Source organism: Echiichthys vipera (assembly GCF_963691815.1).
Source record: "Echiichthys vipera genome assembly, chromosome: 11".
In the NCBI taxonomy this organism is placed as follows: domain Eukaryota; kingdom Metazoa; phylum Chordata; class Actinopteri; order Perciformes; family Trachinidae; genus Echiichthys; species Echiichthys vipera.
This window is the reverse complement of record NC_139836.1, coordinates 1214455-1231559: the sequence shown is the minus strand read 5'-3', so window position 1 is coordinate 1231559 and position 17105 is coordinate 1214455. Positions and strand designations below refer to the sequence as shown.

The 17105-nt window shown below is 45.2% G+C and overlaps 2 protein-coding genes across 2 annotated transcripts; one reads left to right on the top strand and one right to left on the bottom strand.

The window, feature by feature from the left end:
- Nucleotides 1-579: 579 nt before the first annotated feature.
- Nucleotides 580-8314, bottom strand: LOC310953912 (kelch-like protein 10; the record flags this gene model as incomplete). The annotated part of the gene is made up of 6 exons (XM_083923177.1): nt 580-688; nt 3708-3994; nt 5306-5455; nt 6334-6921; nt 7025-7508; nt 8178-8314. 6 exons carry the CDS (start codon nt 8312-8314, stop codon nt 580-582), a joined length of 1755 nt encoding a protein of 584 aa, XP_083779303.1.
- A 1258-nt stretch (nt 8315-9572) lies between these two features.
- plekha3 (pleckstrin homology domain containing, family A (phosphoinositide binding specific) member 3) lies at nt 9573-16179 on the top strand. Its single transcript, XM_083923385.1, has 8 exons — nt 9573-9845; nt 10912-11028; nt 11115-11258; nt 12400-12521; nt 12608-12712; nt 13510-13553; nt 13737-13831; nt 14309-16179. The coding sequence occupies exons 1-8, from the start codon at nt 9806-9808 to the stop codon at nt 14410-14412; spliced, it is 771 nt and encodes a 256-aa protein (XP_083779511.1). The 5' UTR covers nt 9573-9805; the 3' UTR covers nt 14413-16179.
- Nucleotides 16180-17105: the final 926 nt, after the last annotated feature.

The following is a 17105-nucleotide window of genomic DNA, read 5'->3' as shown; positions in this document are numbered from 1 at the left end:
TAAATAAAAGTATAATAGATTATGATTATACAGCGTTTAAACGTGGCGTCGTGTAAATCCTGCTGGATTCTGATTGGTCGTCGTGGTTAAAGTTGCGTCAGAAGCATTTTAAACTTTATATTTAAGGTTATTTAAGTTTTTACTCCTGAAGATTTTAACCATCAGACGCTGTTCCTCCACGGCTCCCCCCCACGTTACGACCCCCCCCCCCCCCCCCCCCCCGCAGTGACGTCATGGTGACCGAGTCGAAAACCTTTAAAATATTTTAACAAAGGAAAAAAAAAAGCGGCACAATGTAAAGTTGATGTATAGATGTTGTTCTAAGTGTGTTGGACCATCTGTAAGATATCTGCTATTGGACCGTTGTGTTGATGCTACCACCACGATATCACCCCCACCACAGGCGCCTGGTTCTGGCGCTCCCGCCGGCGCCGCGGGCTCCGGACCGACGCCACCCGTTAGTGATAACTGTCTTAATAATAACTGTCTTAATAATAACTGTCTAAATAATAATCATAGTGTTTTTATCTCAACACAACGTAAACCGGAGCCGTCTGAGCCGAAGCTTCAGCGGTTTGATCACAGCGCCAGAACCAGCGCCACGTCAGCGCCGGGCAGTTCCCGGTTCAGCTCCGGCCCAGAACCTTCGATATGAGAGCTCTGACCCCCCGAACGCCCCGCGGCGGTTCTGTTTACGTTACCACGTCTCCGTTTTAGTCCGTTTCACGCTGTGGTGACACGGGAAGGACGTTTTTATTTTAACTTTTATTTTTTAGATTCAATTTCTATTTATTTACGACTTTTATCAAACCGTGAAACACCTCAGACGTCTTTTCTTCATACTTTTATTTAAAAAATGCATCAAAATATGTATTTATATATATATATACTTGGACCTGTGGGAGGATGCTAATATTCGAGAAAAAAGTCGCAGATTTACGAGATTTAAAGCAAATCTACGAGAAAAAAGTTGCAGATTTTTGAGAAAAAGTTGCAGATTTACGGGATTAAAACAAATCTACGAGTCACAGATTAATATAAATCTTTTTCTTGTAGATTTGTTACTTTAAATCTCGTAAATCTGCGACTTTTTCTTGGTAATATTACCTTTTCTCCGGGTCGATCATTTATGGTTTTTAATCCTTGGCTCTAATTCAAAACAAATAACAATGAATGAATGCGTAAAATATGAATTACATTCTCTAAAGTGTGAGAAACTTAAAGTCGGACTTTAACTCCAGAAAATCATGAAAACGTTCTCAGATGATGAGACGAGGCGAGAGTATTTATATCTCACAGCGTTTGAAAAGAACGATATAAAAAGATATTTAAGTCAAATTATTCAAATTTAAAGAAAAGAGTTGGAAAACAACAAAAAACACATTTGAGTAATAGAATTAAAGCTCAATAAAAGTGTTAATTATCATTTAAGTGTCATTTTCAGGACGTCACAGAAGTTTAATACGTTATTTCATTAATTCAGTTTTTTACCATTCATTTAATCGCTGCAGTTCAAACGAAGACGTTTATTAAAAAAATAGATAAAAATAAAGCCGCGTCAGCGTCCGCCGGAGCTGATGGAGGTTCTGGGCGGACCCGTGTAAATCTGTACCGCTGTTGTTTCTCTCTGGAGCGTTCTGTGAAACCGCCGTAGGAACCGGACATCATCACGCCGCAGACACTGTCACGCTCTCACGGGAGGACGAGGAGGAGACGGGAGGCGTGCGTGCGTGCGTGCGAGCGTGCGTGGATGCCTGCGTGAGTGCGTGACCGTTTCTGTGTCAGTGTGGAAAAAAAGGCGTTTTTCGAGGCGTGAGACGCCGTTTTCATCATGTTTCCTGTTCTGAGATGTTTTTAAATATGAAAAAGAAACTTTATCTGATGATAAAGAATTTAACTTTAACCACCGTTTGGTTTCCATCCCAGAGGACGCACGTTTGTGTTTGAGGCGCTCAACGCTCGATCGCGTCGCTGGGAGCGCCGTCGCGTGTCATCGCCGTCGTTTACATTGATCTTGAACAGCAGCTTGGCGCTTTCATCACCTCCACCATGTTTGGTGTGAACGCCACAGTCGATGTGACGCACTGTTTCACGTGAACCGGTTAAAACGATCCTTGACGCCTCACGTCTCCTCTTCCTCCACCTCCACCCGTCTGCACGCGGACATCTGTCCTCGTGTCCGTATCTCCAGTTTAGCTTCGCCCTGTGTGTGTGTGCGTGCTTGCGCGCGTGTGTGTGTGTGAGTGAGTATGTGAGTGTGTGTGTGTTTGATGGTTACACTGAACCCCAAAAAACAAAAAGCGTCACACAGCAGCTCCAGCAGTGACCTCTGTGTTCGTCTTCACACCTCTACGGTTAAAGTGACGCGCCGTCTCCTGTGCTCCGTGTCCCCGCCCCTCGTCCGTGTCCGTTTGGTAAGAAAACGGCGCCCACTAAAAAAAATAAAAAACACAGCGGCGCTACTGTCCCCGTCTTCGACCGCGCTCCTCTCCTCTCCTCCTGATTGACAGCGTCGTCGTCGTCGCCGCCATCTTGTTTTTCTGTTCTCGGCGGCCAAAACAAAATGGAGGACGTGTCGTGCTCATCGTTGGGTATCTGTTTCTAGTGCTTTGTTTTTTGGAGCGTTACGAGTATTTTCTAACATGTTACAATAAAAGATTGTAGTGTACAAATCCACATTTATAAAACACATATATATATAGATATATATAAGAAATGTATGTTCTAATGCAATAAAGAGAGATTAAGAATTACGGAAACTGCATCGTTCTGGTTATTCTTTGGTTATTTGTCTCCAGTCTTTTCTCCTTTTGTTTCATTTTGACTGTTTTGAACTTTATGGGACAAATATCGACCTGGAAAATAGAAAATCAGCCCTTTATTCAACGTATTTTATCACTTTTTACATTAAATCTCTGAAGTTCTTCGTCCGTAAACGTGCAAAAGCAAATCTACGAGAAAAAAGTTGCAGATTTACGAGATTTAAAGCAAATCTACGAGAAAAAAGTCGCAGATTTACGAGATTTGAAGCAAATCTACGAGAAAAAAGTCGCAGATTTACGAGATTTTAAGCAAATCTACTTGAAAAAAGTCGCAGATTTAAGATTTAAAGCAAATCTACGAGAAAAAAGTCGCAGATTTACGAGATTTAAAGCAAATCTACTTGAAAACGAGTTATGCATCGTTCTCGTTATTCTTTGGTTATTTGTCTCCAGTCTTTTCTCCTTTTGTTTCATTTTGACTGTTTTTAACTTTATGGGACAAATATCGACCTGGAAAATAGAAAATCAGCCCTTTATTCAACGTATTTTATCACTTTTTACACTAAATCTCTGAAGTTCTTCGTCCGTAAACGTGCAAAAGCAAATCTACGAGAAAAAAGTCGCAGATTTACGAGATTTTAAGCAAATCTACGAGACAAAAGTCGCAGATTTACGAGATTTAAAGCAAATCTATGAGAAAAAAGTTGCAGATTTATGAGATTTAAAGCAAATCTACTTGAAAAAAGTCGCAGATTTACGAGATTTAAAGCAAATCTACGAGAAAAAAGTCGCAGATTTACGAGATTTAAAGCAAATCTACTTGAAAAAAGTCGCAGTTTTACGAGATTTAAAGCAGATCAACTCCTCCCTGTTCAGGTATTTGACATCTTTAGTTCCTTTACATAAATAAATAACTTCTAATAACTTGATAATAAAGATTTATACGCGGCGGCGTGGGGGTCTAGATCCACCACGCAGCACCCGAGCCCACTGCGGGGCTTCTCCATGCTCCGGACCGCGTGCCACCTGTTGGTCCTTTCGTCGTAGCGCTCCACCTCGCCGACGACGCCGCGGTCGTCGAAGCCTCCGACCACGTACAGCTGCTCCTCCAGCACCGCGAGGCCGAAGCTGCTGCGGGGGTTGATCATGGGGTTCACCGCGCTCCACTGGTTGGACAGAGGGTCGTAGGCGACGACTCGGCTCGTGTGTGCGCCGTCTCTGTAGCCGCCGATCTGAGGGAGTCGAGCCGCCACAAAATACCAACACAAGTGAAAACAAACAAAAACCACAGTGAGAAGTGAAGCCGGGGTGTCGAACGCGAAGAAGAAGAAATGGGTTTCAGCAGCAACTTTAAGGTTTCTATCGTTTCATCAGTTTACAGGTGAACTCTCCAGAGACTTAGGGCGCCCTCCCACTGTGCCTCCGTCCCGTGCCCCAGCACGTGTCACGGCTAAAGTCTGGTTCCTTTGACCAGTGTGAGTGCAACCGTACCACGTCTAGGAGCGGCACGCTTGCCGTCCACGGCCCGTTTGGGAGAGGTGGGCTTTAGTAAAGCACGTTTGCACGTGTACGAGCACGAGCGTGCACACGTGTACGAGCACGAGGCCTACGGCGGTTCTGAGGTCATTTCCTGTGCGCCTGTTGGGACGTAGAAAAAAGAAGGAGGGACCATGCGCGGACATTTCAAACAATGGCGGTGAAAGGTTCACGTTGGTGTGATGCGGAGGTGGAGTGTTTACTGCAGATTTGGTCGATGAAAAGATTCAAAAACAGTCGACAAGACGCACAAAAACTCCGAGGTCTACGGAAAGATCTGGAAACAAAGCCACGCATCGCCATGACGTCATCAATGCGTGTGACGTGTTACGGCGTGATGACGTATAGGCAGCAAGAAGCATTCTCCGAGGCCCAGGTAGTGTGAGTACAAACGGGCCTGGAGGGGGGGGCAAGGACCCTAAAGCACGAGGCACGGGACGGAGGAACAGTGGGAGGGCGCTCTAAAGGGGCCTTCTCATGATCCGCTAAATCTCTTTTTGGCGATAAGGTGGCACCAGCCCGTTTAAAAACAAGAAACAAAGTGTTCAAACCGATCCTGAAACAGACGGGAAGGAAGAGTCACAGAGGTCGTGGTTAGAAAAGCTCGAATAACTCTCGAGATCTTTGGGGGAAAGATGAAAGTCTTAAGTTGCTTAGTCAATTAGTTGCTGAGTTTTATCCAAACACGCTGATCTCCAAAGTCCTAAAGAGGAATTTTATATTTCTAGAGAAAAAATAAACACAATAGAAAAATACTCCATTACAAAGCTGAACCCCCTGAAGAAGTTGTTTTTACTTTTTCATAATTTATGAATTAATTTAACTGTTTAATTATGATTCATGTCAAAATTCAGCTTCAAAACCTTCTTTGCAGGTCGATGAACGTAAGAGAAAAGTCCCTGTGGGTGTTAGATTATTATATATACAGATGAACAGATGCCTGGTAACGTCCATATCTGGCTCTCTGTGTCTGTGAGTGTTGGAGACGTGTGCGGCGCTCTGCTCACCACGTAGATCCGGTCTTTGTAGGCGATGCCCCGCGCCGCGTTGCACCCGTTCCACATGGGGGCGATGAGCGTCCACTGGTTGGTGCACGGGTCGTAGCATTCAGCGGTGGACAGAGGTTCCTCCTTGTTGTAGCCACCGCAAACGTACACCTGTGTGAAATGTCATTACACAGTCAAACCACTAGGGGGCAGCACACTCAGCAGATGTTAAGGCAGGAACACGCCGGGCTGACGGTCGTCGAACCAGGACCCTCAGCTGTTTTCCATCGACCCTGCGCGTGGAACGGCTGTTTTATCGGGTAAGATCCTCTTTTTATCCACTAAGTTTTTGGGCAGAAAGTTCGTAATTGTTTGTGTCACTGTTTTCACGGTAAATACACAGTAATCAGGGGGTTGTGTTGCTAAGATGCTAACCAGCGTCTCGACCGTCGCGTCTCCACCCGTTTCCCTTTTTGAATGATGAACTCCGATTGTTCGGGAGGAATTTGTTGTGATGCCGGTGAAGAAGAAGAAGAACCAGAGTCCTGGATGTTTTATTCTGAAGGAGTTTATTTAAACTCGATCAAGAGGAACAGAAGAGTCGTCAACACGAATAAACACGTGAAGCCACGTCAGTTCAGCAAAGATCAGGTTCTTAGAGTAGAAAGGTGGACGAGAACCGATTGGCTATGAAGCATAAACATGAAGATGAGGATGCACAGCAGCTAGGAAATGCAAAGTGTTCCCCAGAGAGTTTAAGAGATAAATGTTCTCGTTAATGTGATCATTAACTCCACAAACTGTCCAGGGAAATTAAATGACTCCCTAACATGGATGAGCGCCTCCTGCTGGTATGGAGAGGATGTGCTAGTTGTCCGTCAGCTGAAGTCTCTGTGGTGGGTTCAAGTGCATCTTTTTGGGCCTGACACCTGCGACCTGAGGCGACACAACAGTCGGCCTTCATCGCCGCTAGTTGTTCGAAGTCGGCTCGGTGTGCTCCTGCCTTTCAATCACTCTTTAAAGTTAAAGTTAAAGTTTTGCCCACCTACCTTACCGCGCAGTGTCACGACGCTGGCGTTGCTCCTGTTCTCGTGCATCGATGCGATCATAGTCCACTGTCTGGTGTTGGGCTGGTACCTCTCTGCGGAGTTGAGTTTTTCCTCTCCGCAGCCTCCAATCGCGTAAATGCAGCCGTTCAACGTGACCGCGCTGACGTAGCATCGGATCGCGTGCATCCGCGCCACATCTTCCCAGCTTTGGGTGACCAGGTTGAATTTTCTTACGCTGCTCAGATAATTAACGCCGTCGTAGCCTCCGATACAGTAGACGCATCCATCGAGGAAGGCGCAACCGTAGAACGCTCGAGGAGCCTCCTCGCTGTTCACCCCCACCCAGCGGTCAGCGCGGACATCGTATAAGTCGATCCTGTTGGTCGTGGAGTCCGTCCCCCAGCCGCCTATAGCCAGCAGCACAGCAGGGGGCAGGCGTGTGCGGGTCAGAGGTCTCTCCATATTGGACTCATGCAGCGTCTTTATGGCGTGCACCACCATCGTCATGGTCAACGGACTTTTTCTCACCAGAGCGTTCGTGCTCACTGCTTCAACCAAGTACGTAGTGGACATCAACAGCAGACGCACCTGCGGAGACAAGACATTAGAGAAGGATTCAACTGAAGACCTACTGGACCTGGACCTGGACCTGGTCCTGATTGGGTCTTTCTTGACCGCAGCCTTCAGTTACCTTGCTCATCAGCATGGCCATGTGACGTCTGCGTTCCTCAGGGGCGTAGTCGATCCAGCGGAGGACGGCCTCAAACACGGTGCCCTCCTCGCTCACGTTGAGCTCGTCCTTCCTGATCAGGTCCGCCAGCTGCTGCACGGAGAGCTGCAGGAACTTCCCCGAGAACCCCACGACCTCCTTGAAGTGACGCAGCATGTAGAGGTAGGCCCTTTGCCTCAGCTCGGGACATTTGTGGACCTCCGCCAACATCCAGATGTGGACGCAGTTCTTGAAACTGAGGTTCTGCACCAGGAAGTCGCAGCAGGCCTGCGTGATGCCCTTGACGGCGAAGTGGTCGGCTCCAGCCAGCAGCTCCAGCACGTTCTCCTCGGTCACCAGGACGGAGCCGGTGTAGGCGTAGGTCACGATCTGGTTCATGACATTGGGCATCACCTGGGGGAAGCTGTAGACCTGCTCCCCTGACGGATTACTGCGGAAGAGATCTCTGCGGGACCAAGATTCAGAGGAAAGCATCAAGTCTCAGGAACCAGGAACTTCCTGTCATACAGTTTCTAACGGATCGGAACCAGACGGTTTAAATTCTCTCAAACTTCCTGTTTAACTCCAAATCTGAATGATGGTGTAACGTTTAGAGTTAATTTAATGTTTTTAAAGTAAAGTCTCACTTCTTCTCTTTGGAACCAAATCTGGTTTGAACGTCCTGATTCATCTCTGTGTGAACCAGAGCGCTCAAAAGGACGCTAACAGGCTAACACGCTGAATTAGCCGTGTGCTAACCCTTTAGATCTCCTCTGTAAACACTGGGGCTGCTGGTCCTTCACAATAAAAGCACATCAATGTTCTCCAAACATCCAGCACTAAACTTCAGTCCTTCACAATAAAAGCACATCAATGTTCTCCAAACATCCAGCACTAAACTTCAGTCCTTCACAATAAAAGTCCATCAATGTCGTCCAAACATCGCATTAAATCACGTTAAATCTCATTAGAATCACGTTAAATCCCGTTGAATCTCATTAGAATCACGTTAAATCACGTTTAATCCCGTTTAATCTCGTTAAATCACATTAACCTCATTAAATCACATTAAATCACATTAGAGTCACAGTGTAAAAGAAAGCAGCAGCAGCAGCAGCAGCGGCGGCGGCATCACCTGAAGTACGCGCTGCAGCTGCAGAGGATGATCCGGTGGATGTTAAACTCCACGCCATCGACCTGGATCACGGCGTCGCACAGTTTCCCCTCCAGACGCAGCTCGTTGATGGTGTCGCTGTGAAACACGGAGCTCATGGTTCAGACGACGCTCGAAATACGTTTAATTTATAAAAACGATCCATAAACCAACGAGTTTCTGCTGACGGATTGTTTTTATTCAAACATTCTTTATTTTTAAAAAATGCTTTTGTGTTTTTTATTGTTTCATCTTCAGCCTCTGATCCTGGATCAGGTCTCAGGGGCAGCAGCTCCAGCCTCTGATCCTGGATCAGGTCTCAGGGGCAGCAGCTCCAGCCTCTGATCCTGGATCAGGTCTCAGGGGCGGCAGCTCCAGCCTCTGATCCTGGATCAGGTCTCAGGGGCGGCAGCTTCAGCCTCTGATCCTGGATCAGGTCTCAGGGGCGGCAGCTTCAGCCTCTGATCCTGGATCAGGTCTCAGGGGCAGCAGCTCCAGCCTCTGGTCCTGGATCAGGTCTCAGGGGCAGCAGCTCCAGCCTCTGATCCTGGATCAGGTCTCAGGGGCAGCAGCTCCAGACTCTGATCCTGGATCAGGTCTCAGGGGCAGCAGCTCCAGCCTCTGATCCTGGATCAGGTCTCGGGGGCAGCAGCTTTAGCAGGGGACCCCAAACTTCCGTATTTGCGTTTGTCCCCAGCAGGCTTCCGTATTTACGTCTGTCCCCAGCAGGCTTCCGTATTTACGTTTGTCCCCAGCAGGCTTCCGTATTTACGTTTGTCCCCAGCAGGCTTCCGTATTTACGTCTGTCCCCAGCAGGCTTCCGTATTTACTTCCGTCCCCAGCAGGCTTCCGTATTTACTTCCGTCCCCAGCAGGCTTCCGTATTTACGTCTGTCCCCAGCAGGCTTCCGTATTTACGTCTGTCCCCAGCAGGCTTGCGTATTTACGTCTGTCCCCAGCAGGCTTCCGTATTTACGTCTGTCCCCAGCAGGCTTCCGTATTTACGTCTGTCCCCAGCAGGCTTCCGTATTTACGTCTGTCCCCAGCAGGCTTCCGTATTTACGTCTGTCCCCAGCAGGCTTCCGTATTTACTTCCGTCCCCAGCAGGCTTCCGTATTTACGTCTGTCCCCAGCAGGCTTCCGTATTTACTTCCGTCCCCAGCAGGCTTCCGTATTTACGTTTGTCCCCAGCAGGCTTCCGTATTTACGTCTGTCCCCAGCAGGCTTCCGTATTTACGTCTGTCCCCAGCAGGCTTCCGTAGCGCGCTTGTGTGTTGTTGACATTCGTCCTCATCAGCTGATGCTCTGAAGTTAAACATCAACATTTGCACCAAAACAAACCTTCAGCCTGACATCACCGCCTTTACACACACACACACACACACACACACACACTTTGACACCCGCGGCAGCTCGCGATGAAGGCGTTTGATTTTCCAATCAGCTGTTTCTGCACAGGGAGCAGACGTTAGCTTCAGTTAGCTCCGGTTAGCTTCAGTTAGCTCCCGTTAGCTTCAGTTTGCTCCTGTTAGCTTCAGTTAGCTCCGGTTAGCTTCAGTTAGCCTGAGAGAAGCTAACAGGCTAAATTAGCCTTAGATGTAAACACCAACCATGGAGGGGATTCTGTACAAATGGACCAATTACATGACAGGTGAGTCCGTCTGTGCTTGTGCGAGCTAACAGTGCTAACAGCCTGCTAACACAGCAGCTAACAGGCTAATATTATTATTATTATTATTATTATTATTATTATAAAGATGCTACATGACAGGTGCTAACACAGCAGCTAACAGGCTAATATTGTTTTTATTATTATTATTATTATTTTAAAGATGTTACATGACAGGTGCTAACACAGCAGCTAACAGGCTAATATTGTTTTTATTATTATTATTATTATTTTAAAGATGTTACATGACAGCAGCTAACAGGCTAATATTATTATTATTATTATTATTATTATAAAGATGCTACATGACAGGTGCTAACAGGCTAATATTATTATTATTATTATTATTATAAAGATGTTACATGACAGCAGCTAACAGGCTAATATTATTATTATTATTATTATTATTATAAAGATGCTACATGATAGGTGCTAACACAGCAGCTAATATTATTTTTATTACTAATATTCCAGAGAAGCTACAGGTGCTCACAGACTCATATTATTATTATTTTTTTAGACTAATATTATTTTTGATAGTCTGTTATTCATGCTAATATTTATTTAACAGTGTGGTATTATTTTATAGGCTAATATTTTTATTATTTTTATTATTATTATTATAAAGATGCTACATGACAGGTGCTAACATGGCAGCTAACAGGTTAATATTATTATTTCACATGCCAATATTTCTACAGGATAGTATTATTGTTATAGGCTATTATTATTATTATTATTTACTGGCTAATATTATCTTTTTTCAGGCTTATTTTAATATAATTATTATAAAGGTGCTACATGACAGATGCTAACTGTCCCACTGCTGTCATATCCATTAAAGCTCTTATTATAATATTTAATAAATTGCATAATACTCAAGAGCAATAGATTGGTAACATCAGCATGTTTATGTATTTAATATATATTTATTTCTTTTATAATAGTTTTATTCTAAATCTATATTTCACAGGATAATCTGTGTATAAATATGTATATCATCTGTATCTGTGTATAAATATGTATATGATCTGTATCTGTGTCTCAGGCTGGCAGCCGCGCTGGTTCGTCCTGGAGAGCGGCGTCATCTCGTACTACGACTGCGAGGACGACGTGGGCAAAGGAAGCAAAGGCTCCATCAAGATGTCCGTGTGTGACATCAAAGGTCAGGGCGCCGAGTCAAACCCCTCCCTGCTGAGTGGAACCGACCCGGTCCGAACGAACCCATCAGACGTGTTTCCTTTCTTCCAGTTCACCCGTCGGACCTGACGCGTCTGGAGCTCATCATCCCCGGGGAGCAGCACTTCTACGTCCGGGCCGTGAACGCTGCGGAGCGGCAGCGGTGGCTGGTGGCGTTGGGCTCCTCCAAAGCTGGAACTCTGGACAAACACAGAGGTGCAGTGTGTGTCTTCACTCCGCGGCGGGCTGAGCCGACTCATCGACTCTGGACATAAATCCATATTTAGTTTCCAATAAAGTATCGAGTCTTAAGCTGCTTTAAGATGATTTAATATATTTCCTTAAAAATGATCCGATCCATGAGTTTTTGGATCTGTTGCACCGCTAGTGTTAGCATGTTAGCATGTTAGCATGTCAGAAAACAAACATTTTAAAAGTTTCAGAATCAACTTTAATATGAAAGCAGGGAATTTGATCTGGGGATTTTGTGCACAGCAAAATATATCCACATAAGAAACTATAAATACATTCATTCATTCATCTTCATCCTCTTGTCCCTGTCGGGGTCGTGGGGGGCTGGAGCTGATCCCAGCTGACATCGGGCGTGAGGCGGGGTCCACCCTGGACAGGACGCCAGTCTATCACAGGACACATAGAGACGAACAGAGACAGACAACCATAATACACATAATTTAGCACGAACAACTAAATAAATTCATTCAAGATTCAAGAAGCTTTATTTATTATTGTGCAACAGTTTCAATACAAAGATGAAAGGATCAGAGTGACAATAAGCATAAAAACATCAAATAAATCAACCAATAACTAAATGTGACAGAGTGCAACAGACATTGTGGTTAAACGCAGGTTTATACAATAACAACAATACGCAGCGTGCAGTTTAGCAGCAGATGAAATAAAATAAGAACAAACTAAAGAAGTGATAACAGTGTTAAAGTGTAGCAGCAAAAAGAAAACATTAAAATATTATATTGAATATAAAGTAAAATGTGCATATGTGCAGGTGGTGGCGTTGCTGGGAGTTTGCTTGTCGTCTTGCAGATTTTTTAATAATCGTAATGTTGCAGTTATTTTTTATCCGTTTGTTGCGATTAAATCTATTTATTTTGCTTTGTTCACATCAGTCAGAAAAACCCGGATCCTTCAGAACTTAAATCAGAAAACAACCATTTTAAAGTCGTTTGATGATTTAAACGTGAGGGCGGGAAAAACCTGGCTGCAAGGCTTTTATTGTGAAAGATCTGCAGGAAGTGTGAAGTTACGTCATAGTTTGACTCATCTCACTTGATGTTTGTTTGTTTGTTTGTTTGTTTGTTTGTTTGTTTGTGTGTTTCAGGTCCGGACTGTCTGAAGACCAAGATGTCTGAACTCCGTCTGTACTGCGACCTCCTCGTCCAGCAGGTCCAAACCATCCAATCACAGCACTCCGCCCACACAGAGGACACGCCCACTTCTGAGGTGACACGTCTCATCATCACCACGCACTTGTGTTTGTTTGCTGTGACACTGGAGGGTCGTGAAGGTCATGTGTTCTCCGTGTGCAGGCGTCTCTGCTCAGCGCCACCTGCACCACCTTCATCAGGACTCTGGAGGAGTGCATGAGCCTCGCCAACCAGAGCCTGACCCCCGACCTCCGACCCCCAGAGAGGGTAACCGCACTTTCACATCATCACGCCATCACAGGGGACGCCGTCACAGTGCGCTACAATGTGCTCCTGTTGTGTTACGCAGCGTTAGGGAGGAATTCACTGCGGTGCCAGAAAGACGACTCAGGGCGCCCTCCCACTGTGCCTCCGTCCCGTGCCCCGTGCTTTAGGGTCCTTGTCCCCCCCTCCAGGCCCGTTTGTACTCACACTACCTGGGCCTCGGAGAATGCTTCTTGCTGCCTATACGTCATCACGCCGTAACACGTCACACGCATTGATGACGTCATGGCGATGCGTGGCTTTGTTTCCAGATCTTTCCGTAGACCTCAGAGTTTTTGTGCGTCTTGTCGACTGTTTTTGAATCTTTTCATCGACCAAATCTGCAGTAAACACTCCACCTCCGCATCACACCAACGTGAACCTTTCACCGCCATTGTTTGAAATGTCCGCGCATGGTCCCTCCTCCCCCCTCCCTCCTTTCCTGTGCACCAACAGGCGCACAGGAAATGACCTCAGAGCCGCCGTAGGCCTCGTGCTCGTACACGTGCGCACGCTCGTGCTCGTGCACGTGCAAACGTGCTTTACTAAAGCCCACCTCTCCCAAACGGGCCGTGGACGGCAAGCGTGCCGCTCCTAGACGTGGTACGGTTGCACTCACACTGGTCAAAGGAACCAGACTTTAGCCGTGACACGTGCTGGGGCACGGCACGGAGGCACAGTGGGAGTTGGCGTCTTTGTGTTTACGTGTCTTTGTGTTTACGTGTCTCTGTGTTTACGTGTCTTTGTGTCCGTGTGCACAGATGAAGAGGTCGGTCAGTCACCCGGGGACGTACAGCTGCGACAGGTGAGTGTGAACAGCTGTTTTTCACTTTATAACAATAATAACTTTATATTTTCGGATACAGCAGCAAACGATCTGTTTTGAAATTCGGACGGAAAGACTCGATTTAAAGGATGATGCACTGATTTAGATAAAGGTTCCTCTTTGAGCTTAAATCCTTATTATCTTTGTTGTTTTGATTCTCAGGTCAGGCGTGCTGAAGGAGTACTCTGGTGGAGGTCAAAGGTCGACTCAGCGCAGGAACCGGACGTGTTCGGACAGCTCCGTCTACGACACCGACCGTAAGACGCAGCGCCCCACGACTCAGATCTTTAAAGAACGGTAAAATAAGCAATAACAGTTTAGAAAAACTCGTCTCCTGCTGACGCCGTCGACAAACCCCAGATAAATAAACAGAGGTGCTTTAGACACGAGGGCGTTCGTCGCCTCACCGGAGCGCTGCACGGCGCCATCGCTCACAGTTTTCAGCACCGACGTGATTCCCGAACTCGGTAAAACAACGGAGTGAAGTGGAACCGGCTAAAACGCAGAACTCTGGAGAACTCGTGTGCGTTTGAAAGGGTTAAAACATTCTTTACATACTTAAATCTTAAATCTGCGACTTAATTTTCTCGTAGATTCGCTACTTTTAATCTCATAAATCTGCGACTTTTCTCGGCAATATGAAACTTTTAATCCCGTAAATCTGCGACTTTCTGTAACCCAAGAACCGAGGTGCGCGTGGCACCGCGGACTCACTGTGTTGTTGCTTCCCTCAGGTTTGACGCCCAGTGTCAACGGGGACTCGTCGTCCATCCCTGAAGAGCGAGGGAGCGGCGTGAGCGCGAAGACGGCGCCCGCGGACACGGAGCGGTCCGTCTGAGCCCCGCGGGACTCTGAGAACTGACTCTTGATCAAACACAGGAGGGACCGGAGTCTCGTGCTTCATAACCTCGACTTTAAGCGTTTCTGTTGCACAGAACGCACCGGAGGGACGGGACACACCGCAGGAGGGAGCCGGACTCGAACCTGTGAGACGTTGTGGGCGTAAAGTCTGCGACGTATTTGACCTGCTGAAGGATTGAAGTGAAATCCTGGGAAAATGTGAACAAAGTGAATGAAAACAGTCTGAAAAACTGGATTTGCTGCTTGAAACGCAGAATGAGCTGGAAGTTCGACTTTGAACGTCGCGTCGTCGCCGGACGTTTGTTTTTCATCTTCTCTTTTTTCCACACGCTCGAGAACTTTTGAAGCCTCGCTTTTTCTTTTGTCTGGAACTCGCCGAGCGTCTTCTGCGGCGTCCTGAAGACACGGTTTACCCACACACACACACACACACACACACACACACACACACACACGCGCAGAGCTGCAGGTGCCAAAGCTACAAACGTAATCGTCCACGTCACTGGTTCTCAAACATTACGGAGAAAGTGTCACGTTAGAATAAGTTAGGTAAAGTTGAGCTTTGCTCGTCAGCGGAGGAGAAGTGAAGGGTTCAAAAACACTGAATCCAAACTGTAAATATGAATTATTATAATATAAGAACTAGAAGTGCGGAGAAGTGCGGCCTGTGGGAACTAAACCGGACGATCAGAAGTCTCTGCGGCACCTTCGCGTGCTGCTTCTGCCGTGTCATAAGTAAATGAAGCTGGAGATCAAAGAGTTTGAGAACCAGTGACGGTCGTTAAACGTGTCGTCGTCGACGCTTCTGCTCCGAAGTTCAGCTGCTCGAGCTGCGGCTTCACCCGACCAGGTGAAAAGAGTCTGGACGTGTTTCTGCCTTTAATCTTCCTGGTTCTTTAATGTTTGAATGGATCAGGGGGCGCGGGGTAATATTTCAAGAAAAACTTGTAGTTTTGCCACTTTAGTCTCATAAATCTGCAACTTTTTTCATGTAGATTTTCTCCTTTTTTCTCTAAATATTCCCCGTCCTCAGGATCCAGACTCATGCTTTTCATACTTATACCGTCTGAATGTGGCTGAATGTAAAAAAACATCGTATTTTCTTTGTTTCTGCCTTTACTCTTCCTGTTTCTTTGTGTTTTCTTGCCTTTTTCTTTGTTTTGGGTGATGAATTTCACAAATTCAAACATCACGGGCCGCGCCTGTGTCCGTAATATTTAGAGAAAAAAGCTGCAGATTTTTTGTTTTCAAAACAAAACAGAATTTTTTTCTGACTTGTAACGACTTGTAGATTCGCTACTTTAAATCTCATAAATCTGAAACTTTACTTCCTCGTAGATTTTCTCCTTTTTTCTCTAAATATTCCCCCGTCCCCGGGTCCGTACACGTTTCTTTTCATACTTGCCTCTAACACGCCGTCGTCTGAACGTGTCTGAATGTAAAAAACATCGTATTTTATTTGTTTCTGCCTTTAAATCTTCCTGCTTCTTTCTGTTTTGTTGCCTTTTTCTCTTTTTTAGGGGGTGATGAATTTCACAAATTCAAACATCACAGACACAGGAGCGGCTAATATTTAGAGAAAACAGCTGCAGATTTTTTGTTTTAGAAACAAAACAGAATGTTTTTCCGACTTTTAACAAGTTGTAGTTTTGTTATTTTTAATCTCATGAATCTGAAACTTTACTTCCTTTTAGATTTTCTCCTTTTTTCTCTAAATATTCCCCGTCCTCAGGATCCAGACTCATGTTTTCATACTTGGCCGTGACACGCCGTCGTCTGAATGTGTCTGGATGTTAAAAAACATCGTATTTTCTTTGTTTCTGCCTTTTTCTTCCTGTTTCTTTGTGTTTTGTTGCCTTTTTCTTTGTTTTTTGGGGTGATGGATTTCATAAATTCAAACATCACGGACCAGGGGGCGGGGCTAATATTTAGAAATAACAGCTGCAGATTTTTTGTTTTCAAAACAAAACAGAATGTTTCCAACTTTAACAACTTGTATATTTGTTATTTTTAATCTCATAAAACTGCAACTTTACTTTCCCGTAGATTTGCCTCTTTTTCCTCTTAATATTCCCCCGGACCGGAGTCTGAACCTGTTTCTGCCTTTTTCTTCCTGTTTCTTTGTGTTTTGTTGCTTAAATATTATAATATTTTTATTTAATATATTGTTTTTCATACTTGGCCGTGACACGCCGTCGTCTGAAAGTGTCTGAATGTTAAAAAAAACATTGTATTTTCTTTGTTTCTGCCTTTTTCTTCCTGTTTCTTTGTGTTTTTTGGGTGATGTATTTCATAAATTCAAACATCACAGACACAGGAGCGGGGGGTAATATTTAGAGAAAACAGCTGCAGATTTATTGTTTTCGAAACAAAACAGTATTTTTCCGACTTTAACGACTTGTAGTTTTGCCACTTTAGTCTCAGAAATCTGAAACTTTACTTTCATGTAGATTTTCTCCTTTTTTCTCTAAATATTCCCCGTCCTCAGGATCCAGACTCATGTTTTTCCTACTTAGGTTTGATTCGCCGTCGTCTGAATGTAAAAAAACATCATATTTTCTTTGCTCGTTCTTCTTCGTCCGATCAGGTGAACAGAGTTTGAACGTGTTTCTGCCTTTAATCTTGTTTCTTTTGTGTTTTGTTGCCTAAATATTATAATATTTTTATTTA